Below are 26,027 nucleotides of genomic sequence, written 5' to 3'. Positions count from 1 at the left end.
GGTTGTAGGATTGGACTGAATCATTAACGAATATTTGTTAAATTCAACAGAGTCTTCTTGCACATGCTCTCTTAGGAACCATAAAATCTCGCCCGAGGTCAATGCACCTTCTAATTGTCTGCTCCTTGCCTGCTCCAATTCCCATGGCGACCTGGGAGGTAAAATTCCAGCCCATGTTTCCACCACCTGGGGTGATTCCCTACTCTGAGTCCCCATTGGTCACCCAGACCCTTGTTCTGCTGTGTTGCCTTTTGAAGGGACAATCACCACACTAGGTTCAAATGTGCAAGAGCTGTGGGAGGAGATCAAATGGATGGCTAGAGTTCATCTCAGTGCAGAGTGTACATGGCTTCGTTGGTCCAAATAGACTTTTATCATACGTGTTTCTCATGCCCTAAATTGGATGCAAAATTTCAACAGAAAATAATTGATCAAGAAATTGAATGATTAGGAAGTGTGTGTTTGAGACAAGAGTTGAAAGAACATCAAGTGAAAGAATGTAGCAGTGTCATATAGATTAATTCTGCAAGACCAAAATAGGAAAAACAGTTTGAGGAACAGGTGATGTAGGCCTGCAATAATGTTGTGGATAATATTCAGCACTGCATGTTTTCATTTCTGAGAATTTTATGTTATGTTGGTGATAGGGGAATTTCTTGGGGCATCCCACTGAGGGGAAGTTTTGTATTCAGCTGATTTCAGCAAACACAAAGACTTGCAAAAAACAGCATGCAGTTAAAGGCAACCTTTATTTGACCAACGCATTGGGAGAGAGATAGTCAGAGGATTCCAACTTCTCTCTGACCTTACATCACAGGGCTACAACAGATATACATTTTTGAAGATTTAATACTCCCACCCAACCTGTCATCCAAAGTAGAATGTCCAATTACATTAATACACTGTTATTGGTTAAAATAAATACATTCTAACTTCCAGCAGAATTAGGAACTCATTGGTCAAACAAACCCAGAAGTTCTCCCCCCACCCCCAGTTGCCTAATAACCTTATCTACATAAATCTGGTAAGTTCAAGACCCCTTATACCTTCAATCGTGAGAACCAGAAGGGAGTCATCTTCTCCGCTCTATTTACTGTCGCTTTATCAGTGGAGGTTGAATTTCAGCTATTCATTGCAGCTAGAAAATAGAGACATTAGCCCAGTTCTTCTGTAAAGTAGCAATCATCACTATATTGCTGCTCTGCTGAGACTTTTCCATGTTTTCACACTGCCTTACATTTTTCACTGAGTCTTTTGAGCCTGGCCTCTCCAAAAATGCAGGGTGCAGCATCCCTCTGAGAACTTCTTTGCAGCGCTGTGTAACAATGCCCTTTGCTACGGTACTAGCTGGCGTATGGTAAATTAAAATATTTAGTATGAATGTTAGTGAATAGATGAGTGGGTGAATGCGAGAGAATGAGTGTGCAGGGTGAGGTAATCAGTTCAAATGAAGGGGTAGTTTGTTGGGTCAAGGTAGATAGTGAGGCTGGGTGTGAGGAGGGCAGTTGGGGCCGGGGGGGTGGGGTGGGGGGGGAATGTTGGGGATGGTGGGGTCAGTTGTGCAGTTTTGCAGAATTTAGACGAAGTCTGCCTTTCTTGGGTAAGTATTCAGCTAAGTCCCATAGAACTGTCCAAACTCGAGCTCAGATTCAGAGACTTTCATGGCGGGTCCAGGCACCCTGGGAAACTTCCTGGACAATTCCATGATGCATAATTTGGGTCATACGTCAGGTCTCCAAAGTTCCAGAGATCAGGAGCTCAGAGCCATTTCTTTTTGGTTGGGACATTCTCTTCAAAATTAGAACTAGTCTTTCAGTTAGTTTGAAACTGTACTCTGCAAAAACAGATGATATTAGGTCAATTTTAGTTCTGCAAATATTTTTCCATTCGTCCATGGGATGTGGAATTTACTGGCTGGATTATTATTTGTTGCCTATCCCTAATGCCCTTGAACTGAATGGCTTGCTAGGCCATTTCAGATGGCAGTTAAAAGTCAACCATATTGCTGGGTGTCTGGAGCCTCATGTAGACCAGACCAGGTAAAGGTTTCCTTCCCTAAAGAACATTGGTGAAGCAGATAGGATTTACAAAAATGGTCATCATTAGACTTTAATTTCAGAGCATCTGGATTATTAGTCCAGTGACAATGCCACTATGTCACCACCTCCCCAAAGGTATCGAAGGAAATAGAGCAAAGATGTTAGATCATACACCAGCCATGAATTAGTTCAATGGTGGAACAGGCTAAGGAGCCTCCTCCTGTTCCTTTATTTCTTTGTTCCTAAGACCCGAGGAAAAGTGCAAAGGAGATTTGCTAGATTTGTTCCAGTGAAGCCTTCAATTATCTGGCAAGACCTGAGGAAATGGGGTTGTTCTATGACTCTGTGAGACAAGCTGAGATTAAAGGGGAGATTCAACGCAGGTGTTAAAATCATGAAGAGTTCGAATGATTAAATTTAAAAAAAAATGTTTCCACTGAAATAATTCATGCTTCAAGTTGCATGTTGTCAGAATTGTTTGAGCTGAGAGTTGGGTTCTGTGTGCAGTCAATGAGTCAAGTGAAAAAGAAGGGGACTAGTGTAAGGACTGGAGCAAGCACTTAATGAGAACATAAGAACATAAGAAATAGGAGCAGGAGTAGGCCATCTAGCCCTTCGAGCCTGCCCCGCCATTCAATAAGATCATGGCTGATCTGTCGCTGCTCAGTTCCACTTTCCCGCCCTCTCCCCATAACCCTTAATCCCCTCTCTTATCAAAAACCCATCAACCCGCGTCTTAAAAATATTTAGCGAGGCAGCCTCCACCACTTCAACGGGCGGAGAATTCCAGAGATTCACCACCCTTTGAGTGACAAGTGTGTGGAAAGGATTTTTCAGATGTATATCCTGCTGCTGCGCCATGAACACACCCCGCACCCCCCACTCCCCCCACCACCACCACCCCTCCAAGGCAGCGAGTTGGGGAGCCTGACGATCATATAGTAACCAAGTTTAGGTCAGCAAAGTTGCCTCAGACTGAATGGATAAACTGTTCACTTCTGTTGGTGAAGTGAAATGAAAGTCAAGATTCTTCTGTTAATGTTTTTGTCTTCTGTACAAATCTCTCTGTGCCTGTGCTATTCCCTTTCCCTACATCTCTAACTTTATCTTGCCCTATTACCTTGCCTGATCTCTGATTTCCAACTCCGACCTATTGTGCATCCCTAATTTCTGCCATCTCACCATTGTGTTTGCAGCTGCTTAGGTTCTTGAATGCCTTCTTTCTAACTTGGAAATGCCTCTTAAAAGTCCTGCCCCTTTGACCAGAGTTTTGACTGCCTGTCCTAATCTCGCCTAGTGTGGCTTTGTAGCAAATATCATTTGATAACCCACCAGAAGTAGGCATTGATTGCTTTTCAATGTTAAATTGACTATACGAATGCAAGTTGTTGTTGGCATTTTTGATTGGAAGGGCCAAGGGTGGGGACTAGGTCAGGGTGTTGTGCAGCAGGAAACAAAATGTTGACTGTTTGGAGGGTGGGGAGAGTGATTTTCAGTCTGGGGTTGGGATTTGACCCATCTCTGCTTTGCAGGCGTAATGCTATCTTGAAAAGTAGGATCATTAATTAGACCACAGATGAACCTGGCAACCATTTTGGATAGTAAATTCAAGTGGGAAATTTGCAACACTCAAAGGCAAACTGCAGCCACGACCGGGCTTCCTGTTGCATTGCAGAATGAAGGCAGGAGAATAGGATTCCAATAAACATCCATTGCATAAACAAGTGGCCAAACGGTCCATCAAAAAATATTTAACCCACTATACTTGAATTCACCTATTTTATTCATGGTTTTTATTCATCCTCCACATCTACAATGGCTTCCCATTCTGCTCCTGACAGCTCAGTATTTACGTGTACCAGAGCATTTGCTTTTCCCAGTCTCCAGCCTATTAAGTTCCTACATGAGCTTGTTAACAGACTGTTAATTTAGGGTGACTGTGTTGTCGACTCCATCCGGTCCGCCGTCATTTTGAAAATTGCACTATGTTCTGGAGGCATTAGTAGACAGTGGAGGCATTAGTAGACAGACACACCATCTGCTTTTATAAAAACTTATGCACCCCACCCCCCCCTCCCCCTGGGTGTTTGAAAACCAATACCTCGGTGTTGGAATTTTACAACACTATAGCTAAGTATCAGTGCAGTTGCAACTGTTGGGCCGTAGGTAGTTTTGGTTCCAATTGAACTCAATAACCCAGTGTTCTGCTCAGATGATCCCTTTAGAAATCAATTTTCACATACTTGCGTGCTTTTTTTCTCTCACATGCTTTCTGTTAAGGTGCAATTAGATTCCCAACTTCTGCATTGTGTGCCCAAAGTGACTGTGTCATTCCGATTGGGATTGAATGGCGGCTTCCAGCTTGCTGTCATATTAGGTTTTTAAAATGTGCTTAGCGTCTGGATGCTGCTCTCTATTTCTTTCCAAGCATTTACAGTCGAGTGGCTGGAAGCTATTGTTGAATGATAATGTAGAATAGAAAGAGCTCTTGTTTGCACAGTATATCAAACAAAAAGTAAGTAGACTTTTACTTGCAACGCAAGGTATTTCTGGGACATTTGTTTGAATTCTGGTGGAGATGGATCACTGATTTATTGCAGACTGTAAATTTATTTTGATTTTTATTTTTCATTTGATTTATTATTGTCACATGTATTAACATACAGTGAAAAGTATTGTTTCTTGTGCACTGTACAGACAAAACATAGTGTACATAGAAAAGAAAATGAGAAAATGCAGAATGTAATGTTACAGTAAGAAATTGCATGAAAGCATTGTTAGAGAGTTTAAAGGAGTTATAATGAAGTTTTAGAAGCATAGAAAGAGGCTAAAAGATAGAATTAGAAGGTATGCTGGACACAGCTTGCATGAAGTCACCCCACTCTGGCATCATCTTGGAACAAGATTGAATTATGAAACCTAGATCCTTGCTTGTACAAACAAGATGAGTCGAGCCTGCCCTGCAACTCAATATGATCATGATCTTCATCTTCAACACCACTTTCCCATTAATGTTCAAATATCTATCTGCCTTGAATATACTCAACTATCAAGCACTCACTCTGGAATGTTGAATTCCAAAGATCCTGAGGAGAGAAATTCCTTCCCTTCCCAGTCCTAAGTGGCTCACCCCTTAACCCTGAGACTGTGACCTCAAGTTTTGAAGTTTGCAGGAAGGGGAAACAGTGTTTCAGTCTCTCTGTTTCGGCAATTCCCATGTTAAAGTAAAAGTTTTATTTATTTGTCACAAGTAAGGCTTACCTTAACACCGCAAAGAAGTTAACTGTGAAATTTCCCTAGTTGCCACATTCCGGCAGCGCCTGTTCGGGTCAATGCACCTAACCAGCACTTATTTCAAACTGTGGGAGGAAACTGGAGCACCCGGAGGAAACCCACACAGACACTGGGAGAGCATGCAAACTCAGACAGACAGTGACCCAAGCTGGGAATTGAACCCGGGGCAGCAGTGCTAACCATTGTGCCACCATGCTCCCCATCCATGGCATTGCCACAATGCTGTTTAATCACTCTCTCCTATCAAGCATCATTTGTGAATTTGACAGGTGGCTATACAGCTGGTGCCCTTCTAACATGGATATATGCTAACTTGGCTGCATCAGTGGCTGGGTTCTTCTTTAGCCAGCCAGTACTGGCACAGGACTTGACCCTGGGGCTATCTGGCTCGGAAGCAGGCTGCAAACTACCTACTAAGCCACCCCAGCTCCCTGGGAAACAATCAGAATTAGTCCTCAAAGGAAATCAAACTTGAGTGCATTTCCTTGACATGAAAACAAAGATAAGCTAAAACTGAAATGAGAGAACAATATCCTTTGACTTGATGACAGTTGCTGTGATGCTGATTGTGATTTCAATAAAACTTGGAATTGGCAGCTCTGGTTAAATCTCCTATGAATACTCAATCACTTTGTTCTTGCATTTTTTTCTTTTGCAGACAGATTTACCATATGTAAATAGTGTTGCAGAAAATCTCAAAAGTTTGTAAGTAATTTTCATTTCTTACCTGTCTATACACATTTTTGAAGTAGACAATTTTCTTGACTCAAATAATTCTGTTGCACTGTACCCCTTTTCCGTAATGTTCTACTAAAGGCATTATCATTGGAATTAATTCAATATTGAATAGTGGCAGATAAAAAAAAATCACTGGTGAAATTGTTGTTATTCTTTGTTATTGCTTTTCTTGCTTAACTAGAAGCAATTAAATAAGAATTTGTATTTATGTATCCTAATATGCAAAGAATGAGCAATTTAATTTATTATTGTCACATGTGTTAACATACAGTGAAAAGTATTGTTTCTTGTGTGCTATACAGACAAAACATATCATTCATAGAGAAGGGTAAGAGAGACTGCAGTATGTAGTATTACAGTCATAGTGAGGGTGTAGAGAAAGATCAATTTAATGCAAGGAAAGTCCATTCAAAAGTCAGACAGCAGCAGAGAAGATGATGTTCTTGAGTCAGTTGGTATGTAACTTCAGACTTTTGTATCTTTTCTCTGACCGAAGAAGGTAGAGGAGAGAACGTCTGGGGTGTGTGGTGTCCTTAATAATGCTGGCTGTTTTGCCAAGGCATCAGGAAGAGAAGACAGTATCAATGGATGGGAGGCTGGTTTGGGTGATGGACTAGGCTACCTTCACAACCTTTTGTAGTTCCTTGCCATCTTGGGCAGAGCAGGAGCCATACCAAGCTGTGGTACAACCAGAAAGAATTCTTTCTATGGTGCATCTGTAAAAGTCGGTGAGAGTCGTAGCTGACGTGTCAAATTTCCTTAGTCTTCTGAGGAAGTAGAAACATTGGTAGGCTTTCTTGACTATAGTGTCGGCATGGGGGGGACCAGGACAGGTTGATCCTGAACATGCAAAGAATGAATGGAAACAATGGGGAGGGTAAAATTGATTTCAGGCAATTGGGCGGTGGTGAATCCGCAGTCTGTTTTATACCTAATGTCCATTAAATTCAGTAGAAAAGCCAACAGGAGGCTAAATTGCTGAAGTCAGTTTGTGTTACTGCCACTGTAATATAATGCAGTATTTTGGGCTTAGAGTTAACTGTAACAATCTGTGTTATCAATGAAGGAAATGGCATATGCCACATGTGATTTGAGTGTCTAGGAGAAAGCATGGAAAGAAGCTAGTGTGAGGGAGTATTCCCATAACTGAAATGAAGTTACAATGAAGTTAGTGTTTGCAGCTAGCAGTCTTCAGACATTATTCCAAACCCACAACACGATAATGTAAAAGCAAATTACTGTAGATGCTGGAACCTGAAACCAAAGAGAAAACACTGGAGAATCTCAGCAGGTTTGGCAGCATCTGTAAGGAGAGAAAAATGCTGATGTTTCGAGTCCAGATGACCCTTTGTCAAAGCTAAAAGGTATAAAAAGTGGGAGATATTTATACTGCAGTATTTATTTATACTTGGTAGGTTATTGCATAAGGTCAAACCTCACGGGAGCCAGCGTGGAGTATCTAAATGGATACAAAATTGGCTTCTTGACAAAAGCCAGAGGGTGGTTGTCGAGAATTATTTTGCAAACTGAAGGCCTGTGACCAGCAGTGTGCCTCAGGGATCAGTGCTGGGTCCACCGTTATTTGTCATTTATATTAAAGATTTGGATGAGAATATAGGAACCATGGTTAGTAAGTTTGCAGATGACACCAAGGTTGGTGGCACAGTGGACAGTGAAGAAAATTATCTCCAATTGCAATGGGATCTTGATCAATTGGGCCAGTGGGCTGACGTATGGCAGATGGAATTTAGTTTAGACAAATGCGAGGTAATGCATTTTGGTAGATTGAACCAGGGCAGGACTTACTCAGTTAATGGTAGGGCGTGGGGGAGCGTTACAGAACAAAGAGATCTAGGGGTACAGGTTCATAGCTCCTTGAAAGTGGAGTCGCAGGTGGACAGAGTGGTGAAGAAGGCATTCAGCATGCTCGGTTTCACCGGTCGGAACATTGAATACAGGAGTTGGAATGTCTTGTTGAAGTTGTACAAGACGTTATGGGGAGAAGGCAGGAAAATGGAACTGATCCACTTCAAATCAGCCATGATCTTATTGAGTGGCGGGGCAGGCTCGAAGGGATAGATGGCCTATTCCTGCTCCTATTTCTTATGTTTTTATGCACATTGGTATGGCCACACTTGGAATACTGTGTGCAATTCTGGTCACCCTATTAAAGAAAAAATGTTATTAAACTGGAAAGAACGCAGAAAAGATTTACTAGGATGCTACTAAGACTTGATGATTTGAGTTATAAGGAGAGGCTGGATAGACTGGGACTTTTTTCTCTGGAGTATAGGAGGCTGAGGGGTGATCTTATAGAGGTCTATAAAATAATGAGGGGTACGTACTAGCTGGACAATCAATATCTTTTCCCAAAGGTAGGGGAGTCTAAAACTAGGGGGCATAGGTTTAAGGAGAGAGGGGAGAGATACAGAAGTGTCCAGACCGGCAATTTTTTCACATACAGGATGGCAAATGTCTGGAACAAACTGGCAGAGGTAATGGTAGAGGTGAGTACAATTTTGTCTTTTAAAAAGCATTTAGACGATAGGTATAGGGGGATATGGGCCAAATGCGGAATTGGGATTAGTTTAGGGGTTTAAACAAAGGGGTGGCAGGGAAAAGTTGGGCTAAAGAGCCTGTTCCCATACTGAGAAAGTAGAAACATATATGACTCTGTGCAAGATGAGGGAATGAAAGATGAGTCATAGCCACAGGGAAAAGACAACTAATGGCAGTCCATTAGGAGAATAAAGGGTGTGAATGGCCAAATAGCAGAAAAACTGAAATCAGAGGGTAAACTGTGACAGATGAAGATGTGGGAATAGAGGGGGCAGAATGGATGGGAGAGAGGAAAAATTTAGAAAAGGGTGAAAAGAGAAAGTAAAGAAGGAGAAAAGATAAGAAAGAGGGGATAAAGCAATGGGAAAGAGTTGGGGGGGAAGAAAAATGAAGAAAGACAATAAAGAAATAAAAGGTAGAGAACAGTAAAAAAAGAATGAAAACAAAGAGGGCTGAGGTAGGATGGAGCAAATTACCTGAAGTTCTTGAATTTGATGTTGAGACCAGAGGTGCCTAGCACAGGACGAGATGTTGTTCCTTTAGTTTGCGTTGAGTTTCACTGGAACATTGCAGCAGGTCAAGGACCGACATGTGGGCACAGGAGCAGGATCATGTGTTAAAATGGCAAGCAACAGCAAGGTCAGGGTACCGATTGCGCACAGACTGAAGATGCTCAGTAAAATGATCACCCAGTCTATGCTTGGCCTCTCTGATATAGAGGAGACCACACAATAATGTACTTGTGATCAGTTTCACCCCCATGAAGTTTGGAATTAATTCTATTGGCATGACGCTGGCCACAGTTAGATTTGGCACTTCAATGAAAGACTGTGGAATTGGAAGGGTTAATTGTTCAATGCCATATAAATTCATTTCCGGGCGGGGGAAGAGAAAATGGATAGAAGGGTATGGTGAGATGTGAGAATTATCTACAGTAATTATGTGGGGTTGGTAACCATTTCCTCTCGTCTGGAATGACCAGTTATCTCAATTACACTATGAAGTCCCAAGAGTTGTGATCTGGAATGCAAGGCCTGTAAAGGTGGTGGAAACAGTTTCAGTAGTAAATTATGACAGGGGAATGGGATATGGATTTGAAAAAGATTCTGGGCTATGGGGAAGTAGCAGGGAATTGGGACTAATTGGGCAGCTCTGTCAAAATGCCCGCTGTGAGAATGCATGGTCCCCTTCTGGCCTGTATCATTCTTTACTCATTGATTAGTTATCAAGATGGGGAACAAATTCAACAAATTTGTCAACAAATTCTGAAAACGCATTAAAGTTTTTTGAATGCAGAAGATGGAAAAAGAAATTGCTTGTTTTGTTTTGTGTGATACTAAAAGGCTGTGGGATGCAAGTCATTTATAGTCTGTGGGAAACCTCGGATGCTGGAATTTCATTGCACACCCACGTACTGGTGAATTGCAGAACTGATTCATCTGTTAATAGTTTTGGGGTTAATGTAACTTTTGGTTATGTAACTTTTGTTCCTTATTTAGATTTTCATGCTGGTCAACCAACTCTGGCTTATATTTCATTCTACATCCTCCTTTGCTGAAGTGTAATCCAACCTGTAATGATGTCAGCTTGTCATCAGTGGATAGCATTCTCCTCTGAGTCAAAAAATCATGGATTCAAAACCAGTGATCTGTGGACATGCAGACTAAGGCCCCTCTGATCCTTTGTACTTCCAGGGCTCCAGTCATTCGTTGTATATTTCCTTGCCTTGTTAGCCCTCCCAAAATACATCACCTCACACTTCTCAGGTTAAATTCCATTTGCCATTCTTCTGCTCGTCTAACCAGCCCACCTGTATCGTCTGGTAATCTAGGGCTTTGCGACTCACTTTTTACCACACCAGCAATTTTGTAACAGCGCATGTATTAACACAAGCAGGATAGGTTGGCTATTACCACAGCACAGTAATATGAACTTAGATCGTACAATCTGTTAAATGTATGGCTATGAAACTTCACTTTGTCATGAATATCTTGGGTCCTAGTTATGTTTGCATTAAAACATTTCTTTTAACTTACAATTGAAACATTGATGTTGGGATGGAACCTCACTCTCATTGCTTATATCTGTGCTAGGATCCCATTTCCTGAGAGGGCTGGGGGAGGGAGGTGGGGGTGCTTCAGAGTGCAAAAAAAAATCATTTTCACACTGGCTTGAATTTCTGTTGTATCTTCCACTGGTGCCCGTCATAGCCAATAGGGAAACCTGCTGGCAGCCAACGTGAAACTGATTTGTACTCTGCTAATGGGATGCAGATGTAGCCCTGTTTGGCGTCTTTCATCCATCCTTAATTCTCCACGATACCAGCAGGAAAATATTCCAGTCCAAAACATGTCTGGGATAATGTAGTGTGCAGAGGTTGGGACTCACCTGAACAATGCCTGTGGCTGCCTCTGGGGTTCGGAATGGACACCACCAACAACCTTGGCCGCTGGAACAGGACAGCAGTGAGTGGGGAGAGCATCAACAGGCAGATCTTCCACATTCATTGTCATTGAGGATGTCCAACTTCTGGACGTCCATCTTCTGTTCCCAGAGATCCATTTTTTTCAGGAGGTCCATCTTCTTCAGTAGCGGGTCAGTGATGTTGGGCGCTTTTGCAATATGGTGCATGGACACAGTGGTGGGCTATGTGCCATTAGACCTGCCTGTCATGGAATACGGTGCAAAACCTTGGTTGCATAATTAACGAGGTCAGGACATAGGATATGGTGTGATTTCCCAGTGGCCTCTGCAGGAGGAAACACCCCCCCCATAACCTCGCTGCCACCGTGGGAGTTAGTCCTCAGTTGTGGGAATACTTCTGTCCCTATGGATGTTGCCTGATTTGTTGAATTTTTCATTATTTTCGGTTTATATTTAAGATGGTCAGCATCTGCGATATTTTTACTAAGGATCCTTGCTAATTTATATTGCAGTGGCGCTGCTGAGTATAAACTTGCCCATTGGAAAGTTTAAGAATGTGTTTAATTGCTGTTTATCTGTTTAGCAGACAGTAAGTTTTCCTATAGATGAGAAGATGAGACACTAAATAAACAGCAGGAGTTTTGTGGGTTTACAATGTTTTCAGTTTGGAATGTGCTCATGAACTGCACCTTAATTGTAAGCATTAATCATTACCTTCTGTTGTGAATGCTTTTTATAAAAGATGAAATCTAGGTCAGGGTATAGACGCTGCCAATGTTTATCACAGGCTGCGTCTGAAAAGCTGAAACAAAACTCGGTTTAATGATCTAACCATCTGTGCTTCAAACGCAGCTGCTGATACTCTGAAACAATAACCCGATGAGATGATTCTCACTCCTCCACGTTTTTCCAATTTCTGCCTCTGAAACTGGAGATACTTGCTCCACTATTATCTCTCACTCTGTGACTTGTCCATTTACGGCGCTTACTACTTTGTGAAATGCAAATGTTTAAGCAGGAGATTGATGACAGGACATTCAGTGTTCAACTCATACTCATGCACTGTGTTCAAGGGCTTGGAGACATCAATTGTTCAATGACAGTAAGATGTGGTTGAAAAGACTCCAGTTATTTTGGTTTGCTGGGGGGTGGGGGGGCGGGGGGTGAATGGAGGTGGATTGAATAACCTGCCCTGTCAATGGTCTTGTGAAAATCTGAAAGCACTGTCACACCATGTTGAATGAGTGCAGCTGCAACAACACTGCAGAAATTGCGGTCTACTTTATCAGCACTTGTCTACACATTCACTTTCCGAACCACTGGCGCACCATGGCTGCAGAGTGTGCCATCTACATGGTTTACTGCAGCAACTTGCCATCTCCAAAACCTGCAACTTCCACTGGCTAGAAGTACCAGACCTTCAAGTGCGTGGGAATATCATCAGTGCCAAGTGTAATAACTTCAGTGGCGGCGCGTTGTGGCTTAAAGCTAAAAAGGTTTATTACCAATGATAAATAGATGTATCCTAACAAGGGTCTGAAGAACTGAACACAAGACTACTCCACTCCTCCCTGGCTCGAGCTGAAGTTCCTCCCTGACCCTGGAAGCACACCCTTGCACCCGATTGGCTCAGCTTTCCGCACTGCATCTCCATTGGGGCCAGCCCAATCATGTGGCCCTCCAGGAATCACCCTCTTCAAGGGGTCACACTACCCACATTCCTTCCCCCACACCTGAGTTTGCCTATGGATGAAACAAAAGGAACATCATTAAACAAGGGTATTCATATCAGAACAAGACATTCGGAATACCCGAGGAAGTTCTCATCATCAGTTCAGTCAGTCCGGTAACTCCCAGGCCCTGGTAGAACGTCTCAATTCTGCGTTATACTTTTGGGACATGATGAATCTGGACGGACGATTGTGAAAGGTAAGTTCGTCAATCCGGGGCTAAGACCCTTCTCTGTAGCTGCTGTCTCCGCAGCTACAGAATCTGCTGGTTGTTCTGGTTCCACATTTACAACATGGATCCATGTAGCTATCACTGGTGAACTCAAATCCACTGCGGGATGAGGGGGGGGGCAAAAGTTTTGACTAGAACCAAATCAGCAACTTGGAAAACACTGTCTTTTTTTCTCGAGTTGTGATTTTCTTTCTGGGAAGTTCTAGCCTCCATCCTCCCTGCCAGTTCTGGGAGTATCATATCCAACCATGTCCGTAAGCAGCATCCTATTAGCAGCTTGGTTGGCATGACCTGTGATCGCATATGACATCATGTTTGTACAACAACAAGAAACACCTTTATTCATCGATGACTTGAACGCTTGACTGGCTCATTCCGCTAACCCTTTGGATGTTGTGTGGTAAGGTGCTGGCCTAACGTGGCAACACTATTTGATTTGGCAAAGTTTTGAAACTCCTCTGCTGTAAATGACGTGCCATTGTCTGATACTAAGGGCTGAATTCTCTGACCGCGCTGGTTTAAAAGCCAAAAATTCCTGCCTGACCGTCAATGGCGTTTCACATTCTCCGCAACCCACCTGCTAAAAGTCCATAGGCGGGCGGGATGGGAGAATTCTAGCTTAAGACTTCTGGGATGTGATGGATGGCAAAAATCAATTTGTCAGTAGTGGCTGTGGCGTTGTAAACTTCAGAGTTCATCAGTTGGACATCCAACCATTTAGAATGTGCATCAACTAATGTCCCAAGAATGGCCCTGTGAAGTCTATATGTATTCTTGCCCATGGCCTATCTGGCCACTCCTGAAAGATTCATGTTCACTGGTGGCAGCAATGCTTGGTGGGCCTCACGACTAGAGCAGCGACTGACTACTCTTTTGATTTCTTTAACGTTGCCCAGCCGCCAAACATAACTTGAGGCATGTGTTTCTGTCCTGCTTTGCCCTGGATGTGTGAACTGCAATTCCTGTAATAAATGTTGTCTTTCTTGGAGTAGCGTTATAACATGAGCCCCCCACAACAATATGCCATCCACACATTGTCCATGTTCTCCTCTGGCAAGGTTTAAGTAGCTCTGACTTATCATCCTGCCATCCTTGCATCACCATCTTCTTAACCTTTCATTACACTGGGTCTTTTTTGGTTCGGGTTTTTGTGTTTAGCTGAGACTGGCAAAGTCTCTCATCAGGTGCTGTGCCAGTAATATGTCTTGTTTGGTGGTGAAGGTACTGTCTGCGGCAAGAGCAAGCAGCTAAATGCTTCCACATTTGATATCTGTGGCCCTGGGTGATGCTGAAGCACGTACCAGTGCATTGCTATCAATGGAGCCTGTCTCTGTACCTTTGCAGAGGCAATTGGCGGCATTGCTGTATCCTCTCACAATAAACCTAACAACAGTTTGTGATCTGATGCACAAGTTATTGCTGAACTTCCTTTATCTATCTGGAAATACTTTTTTTCTGCATCTGATAATGTTCTCAATGCCAAGGCAATTGGCCTTTCTACTCCATCAGGCATACTGTGGGACAAAACTGCTCTCACTCCACATGGTGATACATCGCATGTAACTACCAATGGCTTGGTTTGGATCAAAATGCAACAGCAGTGTCGAAGATCCTGCTTTACTTGGGTAAATGCTTCTTTTTGTTCCTCTCCCCCACCTCCAACACTGACGCTTATTTAAAAGCTGGTGAAGTGGGGCTAAGATTATGGACACATTTTGTAAGAATCTATCATAATAATTCACTATTTCTAGGAATGACTTTGCTTTTCAGCTGTGGAACATCCTTAATGGCTTTAACTTTATTGTCCAAAGGACGTAAACCTTTAGCTTCTACCCTAAACCCCAAATATGTAACTTCATCATCCACCTGGAAAATGCATTTTTCTCATTTCAAGTAGACACCACTTCCTCAAATCTTATCAAAATTTCCTCTAAGTTTGGTCTGTGTTCCTCAGGTTAGGCTTCTGTAATTAAGACATCATCTGGATAAACCACAATATTAGGGATGCCCTGTAATAAACTTTCCATCGTACAATGGAAAATGGCACAGGCTGATGAGACTCCAAAAATAACTGTGCATGTTGGAATAACCCCTTGTGGGTGTGGTAATAACTAACCTCTGGGGATCTTCATCCAACTCCAGCTGCTGATAGGTATGACTAAGGTCTAACTTGGGGTACTTAGGCCCCCGGCTAGTTTGGTGCAGAGGTCCCCAATTCTAGGAATGTGGTATCTGCCCATCTGAGCTCCTCGATTCACAGTTGTTTATAATCCCCACAAATTGTTACAGTACAATCCAGTTTAAGGAGAGGGATTCTGGTCGCAGCCCATTCAGAGAATTGTTCTAATTTTATATTACCTGAATCTTCCAATCTCCCAAACCCAACTTCAACATTATGATGAAATACAGAGGGCACTGGGTGGGCCTGAAATAATTCAGGTGTTGCATCAGGATTCAGATAAATTTTGGCTTTCACCTCTCTTATTCATCCTAGCTCCTTTTGGAAAACCTTGGAATATTTACACAGCAATTCCTGAAAACCTTGTTTATTTATTTTTAATTTGTCCAACCAATTTATTTTTAATTTGCTTGAGCCAATCTCAGCCCATTAGGCAAGGCCTGTGACCTTCAGTGACCAGGGCAGGTAGCTGCACCATTTGGTTTCTGTAGGGCACAGTAAATGTTGCTAATCCTATCATGTTCAATGTCTCTCCTGTACATGTAGACAATATGGCTCCTGACTTACTGGTCTCAATGGCTGAAGGTCTTTTTGAAGGCAACAAAAAATGCCTATTCCTTTATGATTGTGGCCATGGCTCCTATGTTGACTTCCATTTAAGAGATCTGCCATTCATCATCAAGGCTAATTCTATAGGGGACACCTTATTTAGGTGGAGCTGGTTTGGGGTATCCAGTTGGGTCCCTTTTTGTGCTCCATATCCACTTTTTTAATGGCGTTTAACAGTTGTGGTTTTCTTTTACAGTTCTGGTGCTTCACTCTGCACCGTGCATGTAAACGATCCTTCCAATTATATCTGTAACAAAATTTCTGCATCAACAAAGCACCTTGAAAGTGCTCTTTTCCATATCAAAACAAGCTTCCACCCTCATTGTTGTACTCCCCTTCTCGTGCTCTGCTGCCTCCGCACTCAGGCTGTTCTTCACAAAAAACGGTTTACCTTGTTGGGCACACCCTGCTCAGTGCACTCAGTCACCTGGGCAAACTCCACAGCTTTTTCTAAAGAGATTTTGCTCTCAGCCAGTAACAATTTATGTATGGTGTGGCTGTTTATACCACACACCAGAAGGTCTCTTAACATTTCTCCTAAAGCTGGGCCAAATTCATAGTGGCCTGCTAACCCTCTCAATCTCACCACAAAGACATGAAACTGCCGGACAGCTGAATGAAATTTATACTTCGACGTAACAGTCATGGGTTAAAATGATTTTTAACCACTTTGACTAGCTGGTCAAAAGATGTGGCCGGAATGTTACCACCATTCACGCTGGTGAGATTTTCCCATCCCGCTGCAGTGCATGGAGAATTGGCTGGGCACCAAATTTTCTGACCTCGCTGTAGTGGGAGTGTGATGTGAATGGCCAGTGAGAACGTTACCTTTGTATCCGGAGCATCAGCGGATGTTAGACTCCTCACTAAGCTGTAAGATTGAAAGCACCAGACAGAGAGTAGTATAACCTTTAATTTTTCCTCTACTGTGATCTCATTAACCATAAAGAAATAACGCTGCCTTTGAATATACTGTCTCCAGTTTTCCACTTCTGGGTCAAACGGTTCAATCTTTTCAATTAAAGGCATTTTTATGTGTTTTTTGTCGTTCTGATGCCCTTGCTGTGCACTGCAATCCCTGATAGCTAACAAAAGTTTTTCCTCGTTGCCAGTGTAATAACTTCAAAGCTAACTCATTGTGTCTTACAGTTATAAAGGGTCTGAACTGAATACATGACTACTGTTCACCCCTCCTTGGCTCCAACTGAGGTTCTTCCCTTGGACATGTGCCCTTGCACCTGATTAGTTTGGCCTCTCACATTTATGTGGCCATCGGGGATCGCCCCCTTAAAGGGGTCACCAAGTCGCCCACATCATCCTAATTTGGACATATGTTGGTTGTTTCTTCAATATGGCTGAGCCAAAATCCTGAAATCGTTTACTTAATGTCATTCACCTCACGGTCTGAAGCAGCTCAAGAATGGTGGCCCACCACAATATTCTCAAAGCCAATTTGGATGGGCAATAAATGACAGGCTTACCAATAACACACACATGCTGAGAATTAACTTACATTTGTTCAAACATTTGAATTTCTAAGATGTGTGTTTGCCTAAGAAAAAGGATAATACTTGTGGTTTTTTTCAATTTTTCCCTTCTCCGTTAAGTGAAGATGTGGAGATGGTGGCTTTGGACTGGGGTGCCCCCCCTGCCCCCCCAAAAAGGCGAAGTTGGAATCTGTGGGATTCAGGGTATTTCATTTCTTTCCTGGGCCCAATGGAGGCTTTTAATATTTTGGGAGGATTGGATATGGTACAATTAAAGAAGATGTTTCCACTTGTGGACAAGACCTGTACTAGGGTGGTCAGTGAGCCGCTCAGCTGATGAAGGGGCAGCACTCCAAAAGCTCGTAATTCCAAATAAACCTGTTGGACTTTAACCTGGTGTTGTGAGACTTCTTACTGTGCCTTTAGTGAAGAAACCACTGTACAGTTACTGTTAAGCAGAACTTCAACTATAAAATTCTCATTCTTGTTTTAAATCTCTCTATGGCCTTTCCCACCATCAGCCCAACAACTCTCCAAGATCTCTGTCTTTCTTCAATTCTGGCCTCCTGTGCATTCCCAGATGTAACCCTCTGCCATTGGCAGATGTGGGTTCAGTATATACTGCTGTTACCTCAGAATTGCAAGGTCAAGATTCAAGCCCCACTCCAGAGATTTGAGCATCAGTGCAACAGAGAAGGAATGCAGAACTGTCAGGATTTTGTCAGCTTCTGGATGAGCTGTTTAAACAAGGCGGTGGCTATCATTTCAGATAAGACCATAAGACACAGGAGCAGAATTAGGCCACTCGGCCCATTGAGTCCGCCCCACCATTCAATCATGTTTGATATTTTTCTCATCCCTGTTCTCCTGCCATTCCCTCATGACCCCTGTTCCCCTTATTAATCAAGAACCCATCTAACACTGTCTTAAAGACACTCAATGACTTGGTCGCCACAGCCTTTTGCGACAATGAGTTCCACAGATTCACCACTCCGTGGCTGAAGCAATTCCTCCTCATCTCTGTTTTAAAGGATCGTCCCTTTAGCCTGAGGTTGTGTCGTCTAGTCCTAGCTTTTCCTACTAGTGGAAACATTCTCTCCTCGTCCACTCTATCCAGGCTTTGCAGTATCCTGGAAGCCTCAATAAGATGGGCACAGAGCATCCAGTGACATTAATCCCATGGCTTTGCCCTGGCTTCCTGGACTAATGTTCATCTCTCAACCCACATCTCTAAAATTTATCATCCAATCCTTATCACATTGCTGTTTCTGAGATTTTGCTCTTTGCAACTTGGCAGTTGTGTTCCACTACATCACAATAGTGACTACGCTTCAAAAGGCACCTAATTGGTTGGAAAGCAGTTTGCGGCATTTTGTGTGGGTGGAAGGTGCTGTAGAAATGCAAGTCTTTGTGTGATGCAGAGATTCTGGGGCTTAAAGTTAGGCTCAAAAGGTGCATGTGGGAAGGCTGCCTGTGACTTTCCAAATGACTGTCTAAAATGGGCAGGACATGGAACTTTTTGTTGTAGCACTGGCAAGATCTAGTGCCCCCCCCCCCCCTCCTGGGGCAGAATTGGAATCTGTGGGATGCAGGGCATTTTATTTATTTCCTGGACCTGATGGAGACTTTTAATATTTTGAAAGGATTGGATAGGGTAGAATTAGAGAGGATGTTTCCATATATGGACAAAACCTTTCGAGGGGTTATAAATATAAGGTAGTTACCGTTAAGATCCCTGTGGCGAACCATAAATCCAAAGTACCAGATTTCACTAAATTACCCCCATTTGAAATAATTACAAACCAGTATTTCACTTCTTGTAACTTTCATTTTTAACACAAATCAGAGTCTGTCCAAATTAACAAGACAAATCACTTTGAGTACCAACTATCAATTACATATGGAATAGCAAATATATCAAAGATAGATCTCATGGACTTTCTAGGCAGTCCAATCTGTCTAAATGGCACTGATTTCAGCCATGAAGCTCTTCTAAGCTCAGACCTTTCTTGGGTAGAATTCCAACCCCTTTTCTTCAAGGCCTTAGCCAGTTCTCCACAGGCAACAGTTTCCGAGAAAACCTTGTTTGAGGTAGGATCTTCCACGCTGGTGCACTTCTTTCCATAATCTTCTCAGCTGTCGGCTCCTGTCGGATGTGGTAGCATGGATCTACCTGAACCACCTTTACTTTTGTATGGTATGGCTGATTCTGGACATTCAGTCACCTGAAAGTGAAATAGCAGCAGCAATCATAACAATGCTTTGTGACCATTCAGGAATGAAATTCTCTGATTTGGTTTGGTGATCACCTTGGCTCTCCAACACTTCCCTTCCCTCTTCGCGTCCGTCGGTGACACTGCCTCAGTATTTTAAATTTCTTTATGTTGGCACTGCTTCCAGGTCAATGGTTGACCAGTTTTTCTTCTTAGACAAAAAATATAGTTGATGTCTTTACAATTGGTTAAAACCTCTTAAGATTCCTTTTGAAAAAAAATTGTACAAACATTTTGTAATAAATACAAGTTTTCCCCACTATCGCTGTGTCCAGGTCAAAGGTCACTACAGTCTCTAATAAATCGAATAGGGAATTCAGCAGGAACTCCTTCACCTAGGATGTAGTGAGAATGTAGAATGTGTAACGACAAGGATTAGCAGAGACCAGTAGCATGAATGCATTTAGGGGGAAGATAAATAAATGCATGAGGGAGAAAGGGATACAATTATGTCTGTTTTTGTGTTGTGAACTCAATTTAAGAGAAATTTCAGGGCTACTCTATAAGACAGAAAGGTAACTTCTTAAAAATTTAGTTAAAGTATATGCTTCAAATTTCAAACCCATAAATAACAGTTTGATTTCACATCGTGCAGCACAGAGGGAAGGCCTTTGACTTATTGTGCTGGTGCCAGTTCTTTAAAAGAGCTATCCAATTAGTTCCACTTCCCGTAGCTCTGCAATTTTCTCCTTTTAAAGTAGTTATTGAATTCCCTTTTGAAATAACGTGAAGTTGTTCCAACAACCTTTCAGACAGTGTGTTCCGGGTTGACATAACCTACTGCATAATTCTCATCTTCATTCTGGTCCTTTTGCCAATTATCTTAACTCTGTTTCCACTGGTTACTGATCTCCCTACCACTGGAACTAGAGTAAACGAGGATGATTTTGAACACCTCTATTAAATCTTCCCTGCCCTTCCTGTTCTGAAGAAAACAATCGTGACTTTTCAAGTCTCACCACATAGCTGAAGCCTCTCATTCCAAGTGTCATTCTAGTAAATCTCTGTCTTGATTCCTTTCCAGTGGTTAGCACTGCTGTCTCACAATCTGGATTCAATTCTGCCCAGTGTCAGGTGACTGTCCGTGTTGGAGTTTGCACATTCTCCCCATGTCTACATGGGTTTCCTCCTCGTGCTCCAGTTTCCTCCCACACTCCAAAGACATGCAGGTTAGGTGGATTGGCCATGCTAAATTAACCCTTAGTGTTGGGGGGGATTAACAAGGTAAATACGTGGGTTATGGGGATAGGATCTGGGTTGTCATTGGTGCAGACTTGATGACCTCCTTCTGCACTGTAGGGATTCTGTGATTCTAAAGTGTGATACCTTGAATGTTCCTCCCGAGCAATGTATATAGATTTAACATAACTTCCTTTCTTTTATAAATTTTGCCTCTATTTTATAAGCCAATGAACCCATAATGGCCTTGTCAACTAGTCCTGCTACCCCCAAAGATACCCTATGCCGGGATGTATCCGAAAGGGTATTCAGGACTCTTAGGGGAGAGGGAGATCAACCCCAAGTTATAGTTCATGTGGGGACGCATGACATAGGGAGGTTAAGGAAAGGGGATATTAAGCAGAGATTTATGGAGTTGGGGTGGAAACTAAAGGCCAAGTCAGAAAGAGTGGTTATCTCCGGACTCTTGCCTGTGCCACGGGATAGTTTAGAGAAGAATAGAGAGAGGGAAAGTTTGAACTCGTGGCTGAGGGGATGGTGCAGGAGGGAGGGGTTCAGGTACTTGAGCAATTGGGGCTCATTCTGGGGAAGGTGGGACCTCTATAAGAGTGATGGTCTACACCTGAATCAGAGGGGAACAAATATCCTGGGGGGTAAATTTGCAAAGGCTATGCAGGGAGGTTTAAACTGATTCGGAGGGGGGGTGGGGTCCTGAGTAGAGGGGGTGAAAGTGAGGGGGGCATAGATGGGGACTGCAATGCACAGCATCGTGGGGGTGGGGCACAGCAGGGTTTGAAATGCGTATACTTTAATGCGAGGAGTATTCGCAATAAAGTGGATGAACTTGCAGCGTGGATCAGTACCTGGGACTTTGATGTTGTGGCCATTTCAGAGACATGGATAGAGCAGGGTCAGGAATGGTTGTTGCAGGTCCCGGGGTTCAAATGCTTTAGTCGGAGTAGAGAAGGAGGTAGAAGGGGGGGAGGGGTAGCATTATTGGTCAAAGACTGCATCACAGTGTCAGAGAGGAAGTTTGATGAGGACTTGTCTGTTGAGGTAGTATGGGCGGAGATTAGAAATAGGAGAGGAGAGGTCACCCTGTTGGGAGTCTTTTATAGACCTCCTAAAAGTTCTAGAGAGGTTGAGGAAAGGATTGCGGAGACGATCCTGGTTAGGAGTGAAAGTAATAGGGTAATTGTTATGGGGGACTTTAACTTTACTAATATTGATTGGAATTGCTATAGCTCTAGCTCGTTAGAGGGGTCAGTTTTTGTACAAAGCGTGCAGGAAGGTTTTTTGACTCAGTGTGTAGATAGGCCAACTAGAGGTGAGGCTATATTGGATTTGGTGCTGGGAAATGAGCCAGACCAGGTGCTAGACTTGGAAGTTGGTGTGCATTTTGGTGATAGTGACCACAATTTGGTTACGTTCACCTTAGTGATGGAAAGGGATAGGCATGAACCTCGGGTCAGTAGTTTTAGCTGGGGGAAGGGTAATTATGAGGCTATTAGGAGAGAATTAGGAAGCATAGGTTGGACTAGGAGATTACAGGGACTGGGAACGTCCGAAATGTGGAGTTTTTTCAAGGAGCAGCTACTGTGAGTCCGTGATAGGTATGTCCCTGTCAGGCAAGGAGGATTTGGTAGGGCTAGGGAACCGTGGTGCACTAAAAAAGTTGATTCGTTGGTTAAAAAGAAAAAGGAGGCTTATGTTCGGATGAGGCTTGAGGGCTCAGGTAGTGCATTAGAAAGCTTTAGATTGGCTAGGAGGGAGTTGAAGAGTGAGTTAAGAAGGGCTAAAAGAGGACACGAGAAGACTTTGGCTGATAGGATTAAGGAGAATCCTAAGGCGTTCTATAGGTATGTCAAGAACAGAAGGTTGGTTAGGGCAAGATTACGGCCAGTTACAGACAGTAGAGGGAAGTTGTGTGTGGAACCGGAAGAGATTGGAGAGGCATTGAACCAATATTTCTCTTCGGTGTTCACGCAGGGGGACATGAATGTAGCTGAGGAGGACACTGGGTTGCAGGGGTGTAAAATAGACAGTATTGCAGTTGATAAGCGGGATGTGCTGGATATTCTAGAGGGTCTGAAAATAGATAAGTCTCCTGGTCCAGATGGGATTTACCCCAGGATTCTCTGGGAGGCAAGAGAGGTGATTGCAGAGCCTCTGGCTCTGATCTTCAGGTCGTCGTTGCTCTCTGGTATAGTACCGGAAGATTGGAAGATGGCGAATGTTGTCCCATTGTTTAAGAAGGGGAACAGAGACTTCCCTGGGAATTATAGACCGGTGAGTCTTACTTCTGTTGTGGGCAAGGTTTTAGAAAAAATTATTAGGGATAGGATTTATAGTTATTTGGAGAGTAATGAATTGATTGGAGATAGTCAGCATGGTTTTGTAGCGGGGAGGTCGTGCCTTACTAACCTTATTGAGTTTTTTGAGAAAGTGACCAAAGAGGTGGATAGGGGTAAGGCAGTTGACGTGGTATATATGGATTTTAGTAAGGCGTTTGATAAGGTTCACCATGGTAGGCTTCTGCAGAAAATGCAGATGTATGGGATTGAGGGTAGTCTAGGAAATTGGATCAGGAATTGGCTAGCAGATAGGAGACAGAGGGTGGTGGTTGATGGTAAATATTCGTCATGGAGTTCGGTTACGAGTGCTGTGCCTCAGGGATCTGTTTTGGGGCCACTGCAGTTTGTAATTTTTATTAATGATCTGGATGAGGGTATAGTTGGGTGGATTAGTAAATTTGCTGATGACACCAAAGTCGGAGGTGTGGTAGATTGTGAGGAAGGGTGTCATAGTTTGCAGGGAGACTTAGACAGGTTGTAGAGCTGGGCCGAGAGGTGGCAGATGGAGTTTAATGCGGAGAAGTGTGAGGTAATTCATTTTGGTAGGAATAACAGATGTGTTGGCTAACGGGAGGACTTTGAATAGTGTGGATGAACAGAGGGATCTAGGTGTATGTGTACATAGATCCCTGAAAGTTGGGAATCAAGTAGATAAGGTTGTTAAGAAGGCATACGGTGTCTTGGCGTTTATTGGTAGGGGGATTGAATTTAGGAGTCGCAGCGCCATGTTGCAACTGTACACAACTCTGGTGCGGCCGCACTTGGAGTACTGTGTGCAGTTCTGGTCCCCACATTACAGGAAGGATGTGGAGGCTTTGGAGAGGGTGCAGAGGAGGTTTACCAGGATGTTGCCTGGTATGGAGGGGAGGTCCTATGAGGAGAGACTGAGGGATTTGGGGTTGTTTTCGCGAGAAAGAAGGCGGCTAAGAGGGGATCTTATTGAAACATATAAGATGATTAGGGGTTTAGATAGGTTGGATAGTGATAGCCTTTTTCCTCGGATGGAGAAAGCTAGCACGAGGGGGCATGGCTTTAAATTAAGGGGGGGTAGTTATAGGACGGATGTCAGGGGTAGGTTATTTACCCAGAGGGTGGTGAGGGATTGGAATGCCCTGCCTGCTGCAGTTGTAAATGCACCTAGTTTGGGGGCGTTTAAGAGATCCTTGGATAGGTTTATGGACGAAAAGGGATTGGTTTAGATTAGTGGGTCATTGTTTTTTAACTGGTCGGCGCAACATCGTGGGCCGAAGGGCCTGTTCTGTGCTGTTATGTTCTATGTTCTATGCCAGTCCGTGATTGTGCATGCCCAAGTCATGAGTTGCAACAAAAGTGTTTATCTAGCATACAATTCCATTGCTGTTCTTGCTGTTCTTGTACCACATTTAACAATAACACTTTAATGACACACTGCCTACATGCACTTTTTTTTGCGCATCATTTCTTAAATTTCTTCCTTTGTAACTTGGCTGATAGAGACTCTTCCATTTCAGTTGTTCTAAATTTCTGACAGCTAATTACCGAGAACAATATTAAATACGATTCAAACTTATCAATTGAACTGGGTCATTTCTGAGAAAGGAAATGAACTAAATCACTCAGACCATTTTCCTGAATTATTTTCTCTTGTCAATTTTCTTCCTTTTTAAAATAAGATTTCTATCAAATTACAATTTTCTAAATTGTGTATTTAACATGATTATTACTGCTTATGAATTTGGTTTGATTCGTTATTGTCACATGTATTAACATATAGTGAAAAGTATTGTTTCTTCCGCGCTATATAGACAAAGCAAACCGCTCATAGAGAAGGAAAGGAAAAAGTGCAGAATGTGGTATTACAGTCATAGCCAGGTGTAGAGAAAGATTAACTTAATGCAAGTTGTCATTTATGCATTTTATTAGCATCATTGAAGATTTATTCTGGATTGCTCTCAAAACCTTGACCTGAAGTTATTTGTTTCACCAACGGCTTTCTGTCATCTGTAGGAAGATAACACAGTCTGAGCATGGGCAACATTTCACAACACGCATTGATAGGATTCTGGTAATGAGTGTGCCTGGCCAGCAGCATTTATCTGACCAAAGATGTTAGAGTTTTTCAAATTTTGAATCATAGAATCTCTACAATTCAGAAGGAGGCCATTTGGCCCATCAAGTCTGCACTTCCCACAATCCCACCCAGGCCCTATCCCCATAACCTCATGCATCTAGTCCCCCTGACACTAAGGGATAATTTAGCATGGCCAATCCACCTAACCCGCACATCTTTGGACTGTTTAGATTGTTTTGATGTTTTCCCTATTGTTTTGAGAACAAACAAAATCATTTTTCTGCTTACCTTTTAAGAGGTGATGTTTTTAACACATGACAATTTCAGCTAGATACAATTAAATATGAAAATAAATTCACTTTTAATCATTCACTGGGTGTGGGCAAAGCCTGCAAGTGGAGGGTTCATTGTCTATCCCTGATTGCACTTGTAATTAGTGGTGGTGAGTCATTCCTTGAACTGTGATAGTCCATGTAGCGTAGGCGAGGTACAGTGCTGATAAGTAGGGAGTTCCAGGATTTTAACCTAGCGACAGTGAAGGAACAACTATATATTTCCAGATTAAGATTGTTAGAGTTTGGTTTGATTTATTACTGTCATGTATCAACATACAGTGAAAAATATTGTTTCTTGCGCTAAACAGACAGAGCATACTGTTCATAGAGAAGGAAACAAGAGAGTGCAGAATGTAGTGTTAGAGTCATAGTTAGGGTGTAAAGAAATATCAACTTAATGCAAGGGGAAATTGGAGTCAGTGGTGTTTTGATATGCCTACTGCCCTTATTGTTTTAGGCAGCAAAGGTTGTAGGTTTGGGAGGTGTGGTTGAAAAAACCTTGTCAAGATGCTGCATACAGGAGTCATGGTGCATTGTCGAATTTA

The 26,027-nt window shown here is 42.8% G+C and overlaps 1 protein-coding gene across 1 annotated transcript in view; it reads left to right on the top strand.

Moving 5' to 3' along the window:
• The window catches only part of mgat4b (alpha-1,3-mannosyl-glycoprotein 4-beta-N-acetylglucosaminyltransferase B), a 225,142-nt gene that overhangs the window by 144,273 nt on the left and 54,842 nt on the right, over positions 1-26,027 (top strand). The window contains exon 5 of the mRNA XM_080201274.1: positions 5,992-6,038. Within this exon, the coding sequence (XP_080057400.1) occupies positions 5,992-6,038 (47 nt within the window). The remainder of the gene's footprint in view (positions 1-5,991; positions 6,039-26,027) is intronic.

Source organism: Carcharhinus amblyrhynchos, chromosome 13 (assembly GCF_965287045.1).
Source record: "Carcharhinus amblyrhynchos chromosome 13, sCarAmb.v2.hapA, whole genome shotgun sequence".
Taxonomy (NCBI): Eukaryota; Metazoa; Chordata; class Chondrichthyes; order Carcharhiniformes; family Carcharhinidae; genus Carcharhinus; species Carcharhinus amblyrhynchos.
This window is presented reverse-complemented; position numbering and strand designations above follow the sequence as displayed.